At 44.8% G+C, this 18,860-nt stretch overlaps 1 protein-coding gene across 9 annotated transcripts in view; it reads right to left on the bottom strand.

The window, feature by feature from the left end:
• Nucleotides 1-18,860, bottom strand: part of TLE1 (TLE family member 1, transcriptional corepressor) — a 133,398-nt gene that overhangs the window by 31,708 nt on the left and 82,830 nt on the right. For 6 of the 9 annotated variants that reach the window (XM_006145473.2, XM_006145474.2, XM_006145476.2 and 3 more), the window contains 2 exons: nt 18,518-18,708; nt 15,710-15,786 (listed from right to left, as the gene is read on the bottom strand). In XM_006145473.2, the coding sequence (XP_006145535.1) occupies nt 15,710-15,786; nt 18,518-18,708 (268 nt within the window). The remainder of the gene's footprint in view (nt 1-15,709; nt 15,787-18,517; nt 18,709-18,860) is intronic. The other 3 variants (XM_006145475.2, XM_006145479.2, XM_006145480.2) reach the window with 1 other exon arrangement.

Below are 18,860 nucleotides of genomic sequence, written 5' to 3'. Positions count from 1 at the left end.
GGGGGTCGGGGGTGGGGGGGAGGGATGAACAAACAGTGAGTGAGCTTCTATAACTAGTCCTCAAACCCAAATTTGCAATGAGGCCAGACACAAAAGAAAGTATGAGGGAACTGAAATACGTTCATGAGAAAAAGAATGAAATTAATGCATGAGTTTATTTTTATGCAAACAATTTTAGAGAGTGACAGTTTTCTAGTAACATGCACTTTCCACAAACTTTTTGAAATCCTTCATACACCCTCTGATTATATCTATGGGAGCTCAAGACATAAGCAAAATTCACAGGGCACTGAAAGCTGAAGTAGTGGGGACCCTCAGTGAGTAGAAGGGGAACAAAGAGGCTTCTTTGTGGGTAAAGTGCCTGCTCTGTTCCTTGATCCAGGGGTGGTTTACTCGAGTGGGTGACCTTGGTGACAAGTCACTAAACTATACGCAAAGGATTCATGTACTTTTCTGTTTGCATATCATATTTTAACTTTCAAAGTTTAGATTAATTTATTTATTAAAAAAAATCAAGGGGAGTGCTCCTGACCAATTACCACCTCCGACTATGTCCCTGGCCATGTCTAAGTCCAGATGTTCATATTAAATAGACCCTAGCTCATCAGACCCACCCACTGTGGCCTTCCTAACAGACAGTACTGTGGCCTAATATGTGTTTGTGTCCTGATCCCTGAGATAAAAATAATAAAAAAAAAGAAATTGTCATATTATAATCAAATGTAAGGTTGCTGTTGATTAAAAGAAACAAGAGCTGCAAAAGGTAACATATCACTTGACACCTGCCATGGGCTTCCAGGAAATGTTAATATCGTTACTAAACCACTGTGATTTTGGGGGGGGAAAAGTGGGCACATGTTCAATCAAGAGCTCTTATCTCAACCAGTGGACAAGTGTGAGGGGCCGAGGATGCAGAAAAGATGCAAGAAGGCATAAGGAGCAAGGATTAGGCAAGGAAAAATCATGAAATTCATAAATCATCACAGGCAAGGGGAGGAGAGATGGCACTCAGCAAGAATAGACCACATGTCCTAGGAGAAGAGGACATTGGCGGGGTTATGGCAAACTGTGGGCCAGAAAGAATGAGTCCTCAGACCTCTCCTTAGGGGTCCTACGGCTAAGCCCATCTACATCTAAGAAAGCCTGAGAACTGAGCCCCGACCCCCACTTAGCTTTTTCAATCAAGCGCCTACAGAGCAGGATTGCTTCCAATTCTGAAGTCAGCTTGTAGAACTGAAAAGAATAAAGCCCACTAGACTTAACGGATTCAAAACCTGAATGAGATGAAAACTCATTTGGAGCAAGGGACTTCTCATTTATTGGGCACACAGCAAAAAGTCCCCACTGGGATTCCAGCAGCAGCGGCCAACTGGAAAACAAGACTGCGTTCTGAGGAAGCAGGTTGTTTTTTCCTAGCAGACTGGCTCCTGTTAATAAAAGTATGCTGTGTTCTGTAACCAAAGGAAAACAGGTGTTTACAGAGCGGTTGGTCTGCTGGAAGTGGGAACAGCAGTGGCACAATCAATTAGACAGTAAAGAAGAACCGTAGACCCAGAGATGAGGGCTGCAGCCAGGCCTCTGGCGCCTGGGGACTCAGCACTCTGCATGTGAAATTTCTTGCTGTGTTAGCAAGTATCAAAAATCTGATCAGGTCCAAAACTTTTACTTTTACTTGCTCTACAAGCTCTTCAGAGCTCAGAAGGCCCTTTATAATTGCACGTCAATAAGTCTTACATCATGTGCCCCTAACTCCTAGCTAATGTGGAACAGGCAAGGCTCCCTAAAAATAGCCCATGCTGGCACATCTCTTTGTTGTGCACAAGGTCTTCCTTCCTGCCTATCACAGCATACTCTCCATCCTAAGTATATGTCCCTCCCTCTGCCTGCCACGACCTTCCCGAGCAGGATGATGATGATTCTCCAGGGTCCTGGCTCTCCTTATAAATCTTGACTATAGCATTTATCACGCTGTGGACATTTCTGACTCTTCTACTCCATGGTTCTTCAGGGACAGATGGGATGACTTCACCAGGTAGCACACAGCTGGTGCTCAATGAATGAGTCAGAACATCACAAGATGTCTACTGCTACCCAATCACTTGTTTCATACCCCAAATTGAGATACGAATAGTCAAGCTGACAGGGACAATAAGCTAAAACAAGGTGGCAAGTCGTTTAACCAACCAGGTTATGTCAGCCAGCCAACATTTCTCAAAGAATGTCCAGCACTCCTATCAAATGTCGTAAGAGATGGTATCAACTGTTGTAGGGGGAAAGGCAGTCCTTAGAGGGCTTAGACCACAATAAATACAAAAGCAACTGTAATAAGTGAAATTCATGGCTTTTCCCCAAGTTAGCTAAATCCAGTGAATGCCAGATCCTTCCAAAGCAAGCCGTGGCAGAGGCAACCCCAGGTACCTTGGAACACATTCAATCCAATCCCATCTCTGGCCCTGGGAAAGCAAGACCCATCCAGTGAAGTACAAGAAACTAAGAGACACAGGCTACAGTTTCAGTTTAATCATTAGTAAGATACCAAGACCATAGTTCATTTATTTGGGCCTCATTTCCCTATTTTCACAATAAGTCCTGACAAAACTCAGTCTAGGAATGGGACTACTGGGTATGGAGTAAATAAAACCATGTGGGAAAATACTTTGAGAGAAGTATAACGCATGATATATATTCAATCTCTGGTTACCACGTTACCGGGGATGCTTACCCCTTGTGATTCAGAGATAAGCAAGCGGCACAGGAGAGACTAAGTACCACCCAGCTGATAAACAGCAGAGCCGGCCTTCCAGTCCAGATCAGGCCACCTCCAGGTAGAGCTCTTAATCTTCACTTTAGCTTCAACATTGGCACTACTTTGGGCTTTATCCCTTCAAGAGGCATGATGCAGAACTCATCAGGATGGAGACACCTGTCCCACATGTGAGACGCAATATCGGGCAAGTCATTCATTACAGAGGCCGGGAGCAGGAGGCTGTGAGGGCTAGGTCACCCAGATCCTTCTAAAATACACAAAAATTACGTAATTTATGATTTTGGAGGATACTCTTAGCTTAAAAACTAACGAAGGTGGTGACTTGGGGGGAAAGTGAGGCGGGAACCAAAAGAAAATCAGAGCCATAATATGCTAAGATTTCAAGAAAATAGGTTCTTGGGTAGATAATTCACTTGCTTCTAGGTAAAATCCCCCTCTGTCAATTTAACAGGCTTTACGTTCAACATTTTTCCCTCCAGAATCTGCACATCTAACCCATGGTATGTATAAAATCTGACAAGATACTTCCAGTTTAGCATTCTGGCATCTTCCAGAAACAAACATGTAAATCAGGGTACAACTCCTAACTTATTTGGAAGACAGTATTTCTACAATAATAGAAGACTTAACTAACAACTAATTAGTAGTAGAAGACTTCAAAGTATTAGAATGGGAGATATTTTCTCCCCTTATTTTATAGAATACACTCTTTCTTTCTTCTCGGTAAAGGCAAATACGAAACTTAAAATGGAGATGAAGAAAGAAAACTGTAAGCAGAGAAAATAACAAGAGAAGGCCTGGTTGGTAAATAAGGAGGCTCTCTGGTCAGTATTTAAGATTCTAAATTCTGTGGCCTGTTTCTTCCATCAGTTAAATGTTTCCAAACTTCTAAATGTGCTGGGGCAGGAACAAAGCTCATATACAGGACAGAGATACAAACTGAGCAATTCTTAAATGAAAAGTAAAACAAGAGAGGTTTAAAACACTGCCATTTCGGAGCAAGATGGCATGCTGGTTAAGGTATTGGACTCCATGTTGCCAACTGCAGTTCAAGTACTGGACCTGGCAGTTTGCTTTCTTGTTTTCCCTTTCACTCTCTCGGTCTGGTCAAATTAAATAATAATAATAATAATAATAATAATAATAATAATTGGAATTAATTAAATAATTCTTTAAAGCGAACAAACAAATCACTTGCCATGTCGGATTTCAATTCAAAAATTCAAGCAAAGAAATCATCTGCTACAAACAAGAACACTACACAAGAAATAAATATGTAGACAATATTTCCATTTTATAAACTGAAAGTCAGCAAGCCCTATAGCCTAGTGATTAAGGGAGTTAGATTTCACATGGTCAACTGCAGTTCTAATCCTGGTCCAGCAGTTTCAAAAACATGCTGGATATGTGGACACGTATACCCCCAAATCCTGACAGGATGGGAAAATGGAGAAGAGAGGAAGTGGCATGACTATGCCTCGTAGGAGAATGCTTTCTCCTTTTCTTTTTGGCATGTACATGGACCATCTAGCAATTAAAGAACAAAACAAAACTAAGAGTCATTTCTGAAGAGGTGAAGAGGAAGAGAGAGAAGTAAAATCAGGACAACCATAGCTAAACGTAACTAACATCAAAAGGGCTTCACCTCAATGTATAGAAGTTCAGCTACATGTTCTTAGATCATCAGCAGGTTAAAAACAAAACAAAACAAGGGACGAGCAGTTAGTGCAATGGCTATGTCGCTGGACTCCCACATAGTCGACCACGGTTCGAGTCCCAGACCCAGTGGCTTAAACTCATGCTGGGCATGTGTGCATGCATGCCCAAGATCCCAAGAGGAGAATGGAGGAGAAGGGATTGTGGTGTGGCCATCCCCTCTAGGGGGTGATTTCTCGCTTTCTATCTCTCTGTCTCTGTTTGTCTGGCGAGTGCACGTGCCCTATAGCAAAACAAAAACAAAAACAAAACAAAAAAACAAGTTAAACTAAAACCCACAAGGCAGTAATAAGGTATGAAAGTGGCATGTTACTTTAAAAAATCTATCCAGATATCACTGCGATGGTTCATTTCAATTTGCTACAGGGTGCCCGCACTCACCAGAGAGAGACAAAGAGGAAAAGTGAGAACATACTCCATGGAGAGACGGCCACATCACAATCCTTTTGCCTCCGTTTATCCTTTCAGGATTTTGGGCAGTCATGCACATGCACCTGGTGTGTTTGTCAAGGCCCAAGATCTGGGACTCAATCTCAACTGGGCTGTGTGGGATCCAGCTGCCTTAAGCACCACGCCACTGGCTAACCCATGATGATTAACTTTATCTGTCAACTTGACTAGATGGCTGGTAAAACATTATTTCTCAATGTGTCTCTAAGAATGTTTCTAGAAGAGATTAATATTTTAATCTATAGACTGAGTAAAGAAAAAGCAGACTGATGGAAAACTCTGCTTCCCTGATAGGAGCCGGCATCATCTAATCCAACGAGGGCCTTTAGAGAACAAAAAGCAGAAGAAAGGGTGCACTTGCTCTCTGCTTGGGGCAGTCTCTTTTCCTGCCCTTGGATACCAGTGCACACAGTTCTTGGGCCTTCAGATAGGACTACGCGTTACCTGCTTGTTTCCATTTCTCAGGCCTTCAGACTCAAAGTGGAACTGCGCAGGCTTTCCCTGGCCTCCAGCTCATAGAGAGCAGTGCGAGCTTTCTCAGTCTCCGGAATCGCAGAGTCACTCTCTCAAACAAATCTCTTTCTGTGTATCTCTCTCTCTCTCTCTGTATATATATGTATGTATGTTTGTGTATGTGGATATATATATATTCATATATATATATATATATATGAATATATATATATATTCTATCAGTTCTGTGTTTCTGGAATACCTTAATAGAAACATATCAACTAAAAACAGGGTTGAATTACTTTTAAAATCTACTACACAAACCAGCTGTAAACAGAGGAACCAGAAGATAAGGAAGGAAAATGGTAGAGCTGGGGGAGGGACGGGGAGGAGCTGTGGACCCCTGGCCACTGAAACACCTGGTTACAAGCCTAGCAATGCCCTCTAGTCACTGCTGCAAAGCAAGCTTTTCCTAAGAGGCAATTTCCCCCCAAATGTGGTGACAATTTTCTTTTCCCTTTAAGCTATAAATCCAAAAAGATACTTTAAAGATTTATTTAAACACTAAACAAGTGGGTGGAAGATTTCTGAATTACATGTCTGGCATTAAAACACAGGGTGAAGGAACCTGGAACTAACCTAGAATCGTAGCCAAACTATTATTAGTCTGGGTTATCACTGACCTCGAGGTGCTGTTATACAAGGCAGGGAGAGCACAGCCTCCAGGTATTTATAAAAAGAAAAGTATTGCTACAGGGCCAGCAAAAAGTCTAATTAAACTGTGGAGTTTCCCTTATCAATGTTCTATACCATAGAGCTTAGGGAAATAAATTTCCTGAAACTAAAAATGGAACTCAAATTAATTTAATTAAACATCACCAACTAAAGGGGACTGACAGTGGTGCTTCGTAAAACAAGCTGACTTTTCAGTCAGCTTCTAACCACGTGGGAAGGCTTTGCGATCAGGCCCAGGGACCTCCTGAGTAACTCCACACATTCATGTGCCTATAATCTGGGGCTGGCTCAGGCTGGGGGGAGCTGTGGTATCAAAACTCTGCTGGGAGTGCTGTTTATCTCTCTCTCATGGAAGAAATAAACTTAAAACAAAAACACCTAAATCTAGCCTTGACCATTTAAAACAAAGTCAGTGTTACCTTTTACAAATCACTACTGCTTAATTCAAAAATGCAAAATATGAACCTCCTCTCAAAAAGATGAATCACGAGGTCTTATGTAATCCTGGACTCATCTCCTACCTACTCAATGCATAAACATTTCTTTTTTAAAAATTATCTTTTTAACTTTCTTTGTTATTATTAGTAGTATTTTTAATTTGATCAAAGAGTGACAGAGAGAGGGAGAAAGTGAGAAAGCAAGCCTCCAGGTCTGGGACTTGAACCGCTGTTGGCCATGTGAGAGTCAGGTGCCCTTAACCACCATCCCACCTGCTGGCCCCACACAAGCATTTCTTTACTGGGTATCTCTGCTCAAGAGGCCAAGGAGACTTCAGGGACTTCCAGAGAAGCAGGCAGAAGCAAGCCAAGGTCACAATGTACAAAGTGTCACAAGACATTACGAGGTGCCACTGGAGAGAGCATAGATGGGAAGGCACTGTAATGGCCTCGTGAAGAAGACAGCAGCTGAAGGGGTCTTTGAAGGACAGAGAATAACAGGAAGAGGTGAAGACTAGTGAGAGGCGAAGCAGCTCTGGGTAGGTGAAGCAGGGAATAGAGTGTTACCCCAGATGGTAAGCACGAGATGCAAAGAACACAGGACACGAGGCTGGAAAAGCAGTCTGGGGCAATGTTATCAGTGGGGCTTGAATGTCACACCAGTTTATATTCAAAATTGGAAGATCACTGAGCAAGAAATAGACCTGCTAAGCGCTTTACAGTAAGATAAACTGAAAGCTATTTGATAGGAGAGAAAAGAGGGGGGTCCAAACTCACCCAGGATCTTTCTTTTGAGAGGTTTTTGCTATAGGGCATGTGCACTCACTAGAAAGACAGAGAGACAGAGAGACAGAAAGCGAGAAATCACCCCCTCGGGGATTGGCCGGGCTGCAATCCCTTCTCCTCCATTCTCCTCTTGGGACCCTGGGTACACACAGACACGCCCGGCGCTGAGTTTAAGTTACCGGGTCTGGGACTTGAACCGTGATCGACTAAATGGGAGTCCAGCGACATAGCCATTACGCCATCTGCTGGTCCCTCACCCAGGATCTTAATGACAAATGTGAGTGAGGATTAAAGCACAAAGTAAGACTGGGTAAAACAGTGAGAGTCAAATAAGGAAGAAACTAAGGCTAAAATTTGGGCCCAGCTGTCACGGCGAAGGAGGACATTACCTTTAACGAAGACCAGGAATGTAGGAGACGGTACACGGTGTGGATAGGGGAGAGGGAGCGGAAATGACCAGGTTGAGTGGGAAGCTCTATGGAGACCTTCGTCAGTAGTTTTCCTACCAGAAACAGGAGTGTGGGCTGGCTGCAGTATGAGCCATCCTGTTCTGTTCCACTCATAAAAGACAATGGGAGGGAGACTTCTGGAAGCATAATGGTTGAGGCACTGGACTCCCACCTGGCTGACAGTGGTTTGAGTCCCAAACCTGGTGGCTTGAAACTTATGCCAGGCATGTATGCCCAAAATCTGAGGAGAAAAATAGAAGAGAAGAACATGTGGCATGGCTATCCCCCAGGGGGTGATTTCTCACTTTCCCTCTCACTGTCTCTCTCAGGCGAAAGCATGTGCCCTATGGCAAAAATAAAACAGCTTTAAAAAACTGTGAGGCCGCAGGGCCTTTGTGCATGTTCCTTCCACTGGCAGCTTCATCCCTGCCCCGTTTCTGCAGGGAAGCCCTCACATCCGTCATGGGACAGTGCTCCTCTATTAAAGACCTCATCCCTACTATAATTCTGCATTTATTCTTGTTATTATTAACGCTGTTCCTTCCGAAAGTGCTCAGGGCTATCACCCCAACAGTACTGGGTAGTGTACTGATTATTCTGAGCTGTAGGAAGGACTCTGTGACCACCTTCTTTGAAAACATAAGAACAGGCCATGAAATTTCTCATGAGAAAGGTGCCCACCTTATACCAGGAAGAGAAGCATTTTCTTATCATCAAGGTCTGGGATTAACAAAGAAATGGGCTTATAACAAACTTGGCAAGACCAGCAGATGGCATAATGGTTATATCACTGGACTCCCACATAGTAATCGTGGTTCAAGTCTTGGACCTGGTGGCTTAAAACTCACACTGGGCACATGTGCATTGAGTAGCCAAAATCCCAAGAGGTAACTAGAGATCAAGGGATTGCAGAGTGGCCATCCTCCCTGAGGGGGGGGGGTTGGGTGGGAGGGGATTTCCCACTTTTTGTCTCTCTGATGAAAGCATACGCCCTAAAGCAAAAATCTCTATTAAAAAAAAATTAGCAAAAAATTCTTGTGTTCCACTAGCTTTCCAATGTAACTATTTATCACTGCTCCATAACATACTGCTTCTAACCCAAGCTCCCTTCTCTTGTTGTGTTTTCACAAATGTATCCTTTTCTAGGAGGTATTATCAGCTGCTCTGGTCACTTCAGATCTTCCACATTCAGAGAACATGTTAATAAAACTTGTATGTTTCTCTCCTATTCATCTGCCTTGTGTCAGTTTAATTCTTAGCCCTAGCTAGAGATTCTAAGAGGGTAGAAGAGAAATGTTTCCTACCCTACACAAATCCCTCGGCTGTGCGCTCCCAAGAGGGTCCCCCACATCTATGCAGGTCTCAATGAAATCTGTGAAGGGGAGGGGAGGGAGGACACCATGTCTAGATTTTAGTGAGCAGATGATAAAGAAACCTGGAGTCAATCTCACAAAACAGGGCCGAAGCAGCAGACAAATTCAGTTGGAAGTTTTGTGGGGAAATAGAGGTCTCTACATATCTAAGCGCTGTCTTGAAGAGGATGGATCCGCAGTGTGCTGTGTGGTTTCGAGACAGAAAGAACTAGGATAGATGGTCAAGGGTCCAGGGACACAGACTGCAGCTCCAGGGCTGGAATAGTTTCACAGCCAGCCACAAATATGCATTGCTCTGGACAGCAGCAGGTCCCTGTCCTGAGACACGCATAGTCTGAGGCACACAGTCACCTGATGAGGCTATGTAGCAGCCTAGAACCAGAGATATGCTCTTTATTTTGGAAAGATTTTTGCTACAGGGACAGCCAGCCACAAATATGCATTGCTCTGGACAGCAGCAGGTCCCTGTCCTGAGACACGCACAGTCTGAGGCACACAGTCACCTGATGAGGCTATGTAGCAGCCTAGAACCAGAGATATGCTCTTTTTTTTGGAAAGATTTTTGCTACAGGGTGTGTGCACTCGCCAGAAAGACAGAGAGAGACAGAGAAACAGAAAGCAAGAAGTCATCCCCCAGGGGGATGGCCATGCCTCAATCCCTTCTCCTCCATTCTCCTCTCGGGATCTAGGGCACACATTCACACGCGCCCGGCATGAGTTTAAGTCACTGGGTCCAGGACTCAAACCGCGGTCAACTACATGGGAGTCCAGCGACATAGCCATTATGCCAACTGCTGGTCCTAGAGATAAGCATTTATACCAAGGTTCCTATAGCCCTGACTGAACTCTGCCAGCCCACCTTCCCTGCCCCTGGGAGATTCAGTCCCTCCAGCATATGCATCAACTTCAGTGCATGTGCCTCAATCCAAAGAAAACTTCCTTCTCCTAATACTGGTCACTCCTTTATATGTTTGTCTAGAACCCAGGACTGCCTTCACAACACTTGTCCCAAGTTTAGTAACTATGGTGTTTATTGCTGTTTTTATGACCACATCTTCAGGCCTTGGAGACAGGGAGCACCCGCCTTCCTGGAGGAAACCAGGCTTCTGCACAAAGCCAGATACACATTTCTGGACTAGTCATCAGGCCTCTGTCTTCCCTACCCACGTACTCTCTCAATGGGTATTTCTCAGTTATTTGCATAACTTTGATCACCTCATTCACCCTATCCCGGACATACTGGCTTGTCTCCACCTCTCTAAGGTACCTCCCACCGACCCTACACAGAGTGGAGTATGCAAACATTTCCTTGGTTGGCAACAGGATGCGAACAGACACCAAGGCTAAGCATTTACAACTATCAACAGCAACTTCACAGTCAGCCATGACTGCTGACTCTAGAACAAAAACTTGGCACCTGGATTTGTATCTTCTTCCCCCTTTCATTTTTATTGTATGTTGCAAAATACTCAATCTTTGACATACTAGGAAAAAACTGGTCTGTCAGCATAACTGGTATGAGAAGCACTGCCTCAGGCCTTGTTACTTAACTCACCAGTGAGAGCAGCAAGTCCCCTCGCACTGATTAATGGATTGACACGGACAATAAGCACGGATAGCCCAAATCCCTGCAACCATGGGGAAGTCCATTCTCCCCTCCAATACGACTGTAATTATGCCCATCATTCTCACATAATGTGGCTTACTTCTACATGAAAGAGAATCCTAAAAAATTACACTTGACGTGTTTTAGAGAAGTGACCACCCAGATGCAGAAGCCAGGGGTCATTTTGACCAAGATGAAGAAAGCATCCTTGTACACGAATCTCATGACTTTATCTGTGTCCACTGATCCTAAAAACACTATTCTTCGAATGTACACAGCTCTGAACACCCAGAAACACAAGGTGTTCAAGCCGAGGATTTTAATATTCGGCTCAAACACGCATGATACAACTGCTGTCATTTTTATCCAGTGACATTAACGCATACACAAACACACGCACCTTAAGGAAAAGGGTCCAAGTCGGTTGTGCCCTGCACACCAGCCTTCTATACCAGCCCAGTAGCTCACAGGTGGGCTCACCACCATTGATATCACCCTCCAGGTGGAGTCTCGGCAGCTGGACACCTGCATACCTCCAACTCTTGAAGCTGGTTTTCCCTCAAGGTCGGTGACCTTACTTGTCTATTATTCCCCCCCAACAAGATTCACTAATAATATTATTATTGCTTTTTTACCCCAGAGAGATTTTTATCCCCCCCCCACAAGATTCACTAGCAATATTATTATTGCTTTTTTACCCCAGAGAGATTTTTTTCTTTAAAGAATTATTTTATTTATATTTATTTATCCATTCTAATTTGACCAGAGAGGGGGAGAAAGAGAGAGAGAAAGAGAGAAAATGAGAAAGCAAGCCGCCAGGTCTAGGACTCGAACCGTGGTTGGCTGTGTGGGAGGCCAGTACCCTTAACCACCATGCCACCTGCCGGCCCTCTAAAGAGATGCTTTTGCTGTAGGGTGCATGAGCACACTAGAGAGAGAGAGAAACAGAGACAGAAAGTGAGAAATCACCCCCCCAGTGGGGATGGCCATGCTGCAATCCCTCCTCTTTCATTCTCATCTTGGGATCTTGGGCAAGCACTCACATGTACCCGGTGTGAGTTTTAAGCTACCAGGTCCAGGACTCGAACCACGGTTGACTATGTGGGAGTCCAGCGATGTGACCATTACACCATCTGTTGGTCCCTTACTATTGCTTATCACATTACTCTGCTCTTTATCCACTCACCAATCAGCAGGACACACACGGATATCTTAGTTGCAACCACGGGTAAAAAACACCCACAAGCACCCTTAACATATGCAGGCTGGACTTAGGGGGCATTCTCAAGAAAACACACAACTAAGTGTCTGCTGGTGTTTACCTGGAAGAGATCTACCAGCTCTGTAAATTCTTAGTAACACTGGCTGGCACCCCAACTTCACTCTTCGCTGAAGCCTCGACATCACCTTAAATCCTTAACATCTCTACTAATTCCTGGTGAAGACGAAAGCCTTGTTTCATCATAAATCAAATTACTATGAAGCAGACATAAAGCATGAAAAGCAGAGCAATGAAAATCTGCTTTTCTTTTTCTCTTTCTTTCTCTTTCTTTTTTTCTTCTTTTGCTCATTCACTTGCTAGAGGGCACCTACACTCCTCTAAGAGATACAGAGAGAGAGAGGGGGGAAAGGAAAGTGAGAAAGCACCCCCAAGTGGGATTGTCACACTACACTTCCTTCTCCATTTTCCTCTCTAGAACTTGGGCACACATGTGCATGCACCTGGCACGTTTCTCAAGCTGTTGGGTCCAGGTCTCAAATTATGCAGTCAGCCTTGAGTAATACAGTCACTCCAAGCACTATGCCACCAGCTAGCCCAGGATTCTGTTTTATCGAAACACAGGCGACAGAGTAAAGTACTTAATTTTTCCTCATACTGCTGGTTCAATTTAAAACAAAGCTCTAATTAAAACCACACAGGGATAACCAGGTAGTTGAATGGAGCAGGGGAAATGATGCATCAATGTAATAGGCAAGGGACACATAGATAAAAACTGAAAGTAAACCACATGGGAGCCAGCAGATGGCGTGATGGTTAAGGGCACTGGATTCCCACATGGCTGACCACAGTTCGAGTCCTGGACCTAGTGGCTTGCTTTCTCACTTTCTCTCTCTCTCTCTCTCTCTCTCTCTCTCTCTCTCTCATGTGTGCACTCTGTCCCCCTCTGGCTAAATAAATAAGAATGTAAACCATGGGAAGAACGAGGTAAGCAAAGAAAAACTAAAGGCTGAAGGTATGTATCATCTGAACCTTGATTTAGAAAATCAACATTAGAAATGAAATGGCCTCCTGCCATTCTGTCTCAGAAAAACACTGAGTAGGGCCAGCCAGCAGTGTGGTGGTTTAGGCAGTTTAGGCAGGGGGATTCCACACAGCTGACTGAGCAGTTAAGAGTCCTAGACCCAGTGGCTTGAAAAACATGCTGGGTTTGGTGTGTGTGTGTGTGTGTGTGTGTGCTCAAAATTCTATGAAGAGAATGGAAGAGAAGGAACTGCAGCATTGTCATCCCACTCGAAGGTGTTTTCTCACTTTCTCTGTTTCTGGCCAGCACAAGTGTTCTAGAAAAAAAAAAAAAAAAAAACAAGAGCAAGCGAGAGAGAGAGAGAAAGGCAGATCATTTTTCATTTTCTGGGGAGTAAGACAGACCCTCGGATCAATTACGGTTTATATAAAACTTGAGAACTTTAGAAATTCTTCAGTTTTATTTTGTTATTCATGACAGAGCACGTGAATAAGTAGGTCAGTCCTGCAGTGCAGTGATTAAGCACTGTGTAAAGAAAGCCAGATCCCAGACAGCTGACCTCAGTTGGAGTCTTAGCCCCAAAGGCTTGAAAAACATACCAAGCATGTGTGCGCATGTGCCTAGATCCTGATGGAATGGAGGAATGGAAAAGAGATTAGGCATAACCATGCTCCATTGGGGTGCTTTCTCCCTACCTTGCTCTCTGGCAATGGCGTGCACCCTCTACCAATGAAAAAATTTTAAAAAGACAGTGGCCAGCAGATGGTGTGGTAGTTGGGGCACTAGACTCCCACATGGTTCAAGTCCTATACCCAGTGGCTTGAAAATCATACCAGGTGCATGTGCATGCTTGAACAAAATCCTGAGAAGAGAATGGGGTAGAAGAGACTGGGGCATAGCCATCACCCAAGGTGGTGAATTCTCACTTTCTCTTTCTCTCTCTGGCAAGTTCATGTGTCCTATGGCAAAAAAAAAAAAAAAAAAAGGAAAAGCAGTCTCCACAGTGCTTGGTTGTGCCATGATCCCTTTCCTCCAGCCCTTGGGCCTGCCAGAATCCTGCATGGGCACAGATACACACACGCCTGGCATGTTTTCAAGTCAACCAGGCTGGGGACTCAAACCATAGTCAGCATATGACTTCCAGTTCCATAGTCCACACTGATTGCAACACAAAGGATAGACTGAGAATTTTACAAAATCTTCAAATTCATGCTTTTAACATTATGGAAAGCATTTTAAAAGTGATCCAAAAATAATCAACTGAGTTTCAAATTCTTTTTTTTTTTTGGAGAAATTTTCGCTATAGGGCGCGTGCGCTCGCCAGACAGACAAAGAGAGACATAGAGACAGAAAGCGAGAAATCACCCCCCAGGGGGGATGGTCACGCTGCAATCCCTTCTCCTCCATTCTCCTCTCGGGATCTTGGGTATGCACACACACGCGCCCGGTGTGAGTTTTAAGCCACCAGCCCAGGACGCGAACCGTGGTCAACTACGTGGGAGTCCAGCGACATAGCCATTACGCTAACTGCTGATTCCCACTGAGTTTCAAATTCTTAATGCTTTCACACATTTTAACCTTTCTTGCTATCCCCACCTACTTTGCTTTTTATAATTCCATATCTCTCAAAGTAAAGTGTTCATCAATTAAAACCTGGCATGTGGGATAAGTGGGTGGGATGGTGGCCAGGGCAGCTGGATCCCACACAACTGCCAACGCCGTTCAGTTCAAATCCTGGACCTGGAGACTTGAAAAATACGCTGGGTGCATATGCATGTGTGTCAAAAAAACATCCCAGGAGAAGGGACAATTGTGTGGCCACCTTATGGGGGATGCTCGCTCTCCCTCCCTCCCTCTCTCTCTCTCCAGTGAGTGCATGCATTCCGTGGCAAAAACAAAACAAAACAAAAACTTGCCATGGGGTCCAGTGTGATGGTGGGTGGGAATGACATGCCTTGCAAGGCCAAAAGCCATAAAATTGACAAAATGGGACTCCTGGGTTGGCTTGAAAACACACAGTGTGCAAGTGCAGGCCTCCAGGATCCTGAGGAACTTTGCGAAGCTGGGGAAGGGGATCGCAGTGAGACCCTGTTGAGGGTGCGCCTCTTCCCCTTCCCCTCACGTGTGTATACACTCTCATTTAAAACAAAACTTTACTTGTGGAACCACCAGGGATGCTGGTGACCTTCAACAAAACCTACCCTTTGAATAATTCTCATTGCTCATTTCCATCTAAAGAAAAGGAGGCACTGAGTTGGGTAAAGAAAGAGACAGTACATTTCAAATGTCTGAGATTTTAAGAATTCGTGACAACTGACTGCCCACAACACAGCTCTGAAAATCTCTGTCAGCTGCCCTTTCACCGAACGGTGAAGCAGAGCAGCTTCCTAAAGAAGGGTCAAGCGAGGAGGGCCAACCACCTCCAGCTCTCCTCTCCCTCCTTGTCCCCATCTCCAACAGCTTCTCTCCAGAAATAACTAAATGTATGAGATCACCCACAGTGTGAAGACAGAGGCATGACACCTACAAGTTGCCTATTTATAGAAAGTGTTAACACTTCTTGGAAAAAAGACACCAGAAATCTCCTTGGAAACGCCCAAGCCTAAGTTCCCTTGGAACTCTGGTCTGCTAATACCAATGACTGAATCGCCACCTTTAAAACAAAACCAAAACCAAGGTTCTGCAGGTACTTACGGTTTTCCCCCAGGGATTCCTGCCAGGTTTGGAGGGATGGTAGGTACTCTCATGTGAGGGGGAGGATCGAACCCCACCTGGAACCAAAATAAGACATTGTAGACTCAGTTTATGCAAGGCAAGCACTTTCTGAACAGCAGTAAAGACTTTTCATTAGAAACTCATACATCTCCAAATATAAATGGGGACAGTGACATGGCCTAGCACAGAGTCCCCAACCCCTGACAGTCCCCAACCCCTGTGGCCTGTTGGGGCTGCATGACTGAGGGTGAGTGGTAGGCCAGTGAGTAAACCTTCATCTGTATTTACGGCTGCTCTTCATGGCCCACATTACTGCCTGAGCAGTAATGTCTCCTGCCAGATCAGAAAAGGCATCAGATTCTTAAAGGAACGCAAAGTCTACCCCAAACTGCACATGCAAAAGGTCTACGTTGTGTGGTCCTTGTGAGAACCTAATGCGTGATGAAGAGGGGCGCTGAGGCGATGATGCTAGCACTGGGGGCAACTGCAAATACTGCATTATGGTGAGCTGTATAATTATTTCATCACGTATTATTAGGTTGTCAGGAGAGTCCTGACGTATTTTTTTCTGTTTCTACACAAAAATGTGTCATGACTTTCTTGACAACCCAATGTAATGTATTATTAATAGAAATAAAGTGCACAGTAAATGCAACACGCTTTGATCATCCCAATACTCCCCATCCCATGGAAAAATTGTCTTTCATGAAACTGGTCCCCAGTGTCAAAAGGTTGGGGACTGCTGGCCTAGCATTTCTCCCCCAAAAAAGATACAACACAGAAGTAATAGAACCACCTCGTGTACCACACAACGAACATATTTTGGGGGGGATTACAAGGGGTGTAATCTACTTGGGCACTGAGAACCAGTTCCCCGTGGTAAATACTCCTCATAGATTTAAGATGTCCAGCCTTGACCAAGCAAGTGCAGACAGCTATATGTGGTCTAAGTCAGGACTTTTCAACCTCAGCACTACTAATGCTTTGGACTAGAAAGTTCTTTTCTTTTTTTTTTTTAAGAATTATTTTATTTAACTTTATTTATTTATTTTAATTGGACCAGAGAGGGAAACTGTGAGAGAGAGAGGGAAAGTGAGAATGCAAGCCACCAGGTCCGATACTCAAGCTGCAGTTGCCCAGCTGGGAGCCAGTGCCCTTAACCACCACACTACCTGCCAATCCCCACCCCTCACCTTTTTGTTTTTTTTTAAAGAGAGATTTTTGCTACAGAGTGTGTGGACTTGCCAGAAGACAGAGAGATATAGAAAGTGAGAAATCACACCCCAGGGGGTAGCCAAGCTGCAATCCCTTCTCCTCCATTCACCTCTCGGGATCTTGGGCATGCATGCACATGTGCCTGGAGTGAGTTTAAGCCACCGGGTCTGGGACTCGAACTGCGGTCAACTACGTGGGAGTCCAGCAATGTAACTATTATGCCACCTGCTGGTTTCAAGAGGCTTCTTTTCTTTGTTGGAGATTGCCCTGGGCACTGTAGGATATTCAGCAGCATCCCTGGCCTTTACCCTCTCTGTATCCACAGGATTCTCTCCCCCTAGTTTTGATAATCAAAAAATGTCTCCAGATATTACCAAAAGTCTCCAAGGGGTAAAAAATCACCCCCTTCGCATAGCCCCGGTCTAATTTAATACTTAAGGATTCATGTATGGAGTCCTGGCAATGTGCACCTTAAGGACAACATCTATTCCCTTGTCTGCCCACCTTAGTGGGACTGCTAGATCATGCTCCCTCCTGAGAGAGAGAAAGAGGAAGGAAACCAGGAGAAAGTAATGAGTGTCGCCATTACCCCAAACTACTGAACGCAATGTTACCTGAAGAGGGGAAAAGAGAGAAAGGTGTGCGGCATCTGTTCAACAGCCAACAGAAAAGATTTCAGTACTTTTCCTGCAGTTTTGTATATTCTTGGTCAAAAATAAGGCCATTTGCAAGGTGGCAGAGGCAAGGCAAGACAGTGTAGAGGCTATCCCCATGGTCTCATAGCGTGTGTTTCTACCAACTCTGCAGAGATCACCTCTCACACTGAACCATGCCACTGGGTTTCAAGAACAACAGGCTAGGCCAGCCAGTGGCATGGTGGTTAAGACAGCTGGATCACACATGGTCAGCTGTACAGTTCAAGTCCCAGATCCAGTAGCTTGAAAAATGCGCAGGGCGTGTGTGTGCATACCCAAACTCCTGAGAGGAAAAGGGCGCAGAAGGGATGGGGGCATGGCCATCCCCCCCAGGGGTGCTTTCCACTTTCCTTCTCTCTCCTCTTTCCGGCAAATACATGCAAACTATGGAGCAAACTATGGAGAAAAAAAAAATACAGGCTTGGAAAGAGAAAGCAATGGCTTCTCAAATATTTTTTCTATGGTTTAAAGAGAGAGAGAGAGAGAAAAAAAAAAAAGAAGAAGCTAAAGAAAAATGAATGAAAAGGCTTCTTTGAGCCATGAGAATCATTTCATCGCCTTCAAATAAAAAAATCTACTTTGGTGGGAGAAAACCAGATGTCCCCTGAATCACCAAAGGAGCTTCTAAACACTGCCTTATTCTTCCACAAAAACAGTAAAACAAAAAGCGTTTGGCCCTAACTTAATGAACCAGTATGTTGAAGAGGGCTGACAAGAGGAAGGCAAGCGTGCTGCTGGGACACTGGGCGGCTTTGTTTCTGAGGTGTGCGGGGCTGGCTGGTCCTGCCCACACGGCAGAGGCCTGCACCCCGGAGCTGACAATGCTCAATGAGGCATGCCACTTTCTAACCCCACCCAACCCCTGAAAGTGACCTACCATTGGAGAGCGCCCATAGGCCACCACGGCAGCTGCGGCTGCGGCAGCGCTCATCTGGGGAGACATGTTGTGCAAACTGGCATAAGCAGCGCCAGGGCTGGTCAGCTCGCCATTCATGCCGGCATGGGGGACCATTCCAAAGGGAGCGGGGTACGGGCCTGGCACAGCCAGGGGCGTCCTCAGACCAGCTGCTGAAAGGAAACACAAGCCACACAGGACTCAGATGATCCACATGAGGCAAACCTTACCGGCAATCCCAGTGCCACGTGTTGGTGTCACATGACAATATGTAGAGGGAGGAGGGGGGAAATCACTTCCAATTTATACACTGGATCCACTCTTT

This window comes from Tupaia chinensis, unplaced genomic scaffold, assembly GCF_000334495.1.
Source record: "Tupaia chinensis unplaced genomic scaffold, TupChi_1.0 Scaffold000147_1, whole genome shotgun sequence".
Lineage (NCBI taxonomy): Eukaryota > Metazoa > Chordata > Mammalia > Scandentia > Tupaiidae > Tupaia > Tupaia belangeri.
Note: the sequence above shows the minus strand (reverse complement) of the source record. Positions and strands in the feature narration are given on the sequence as shown.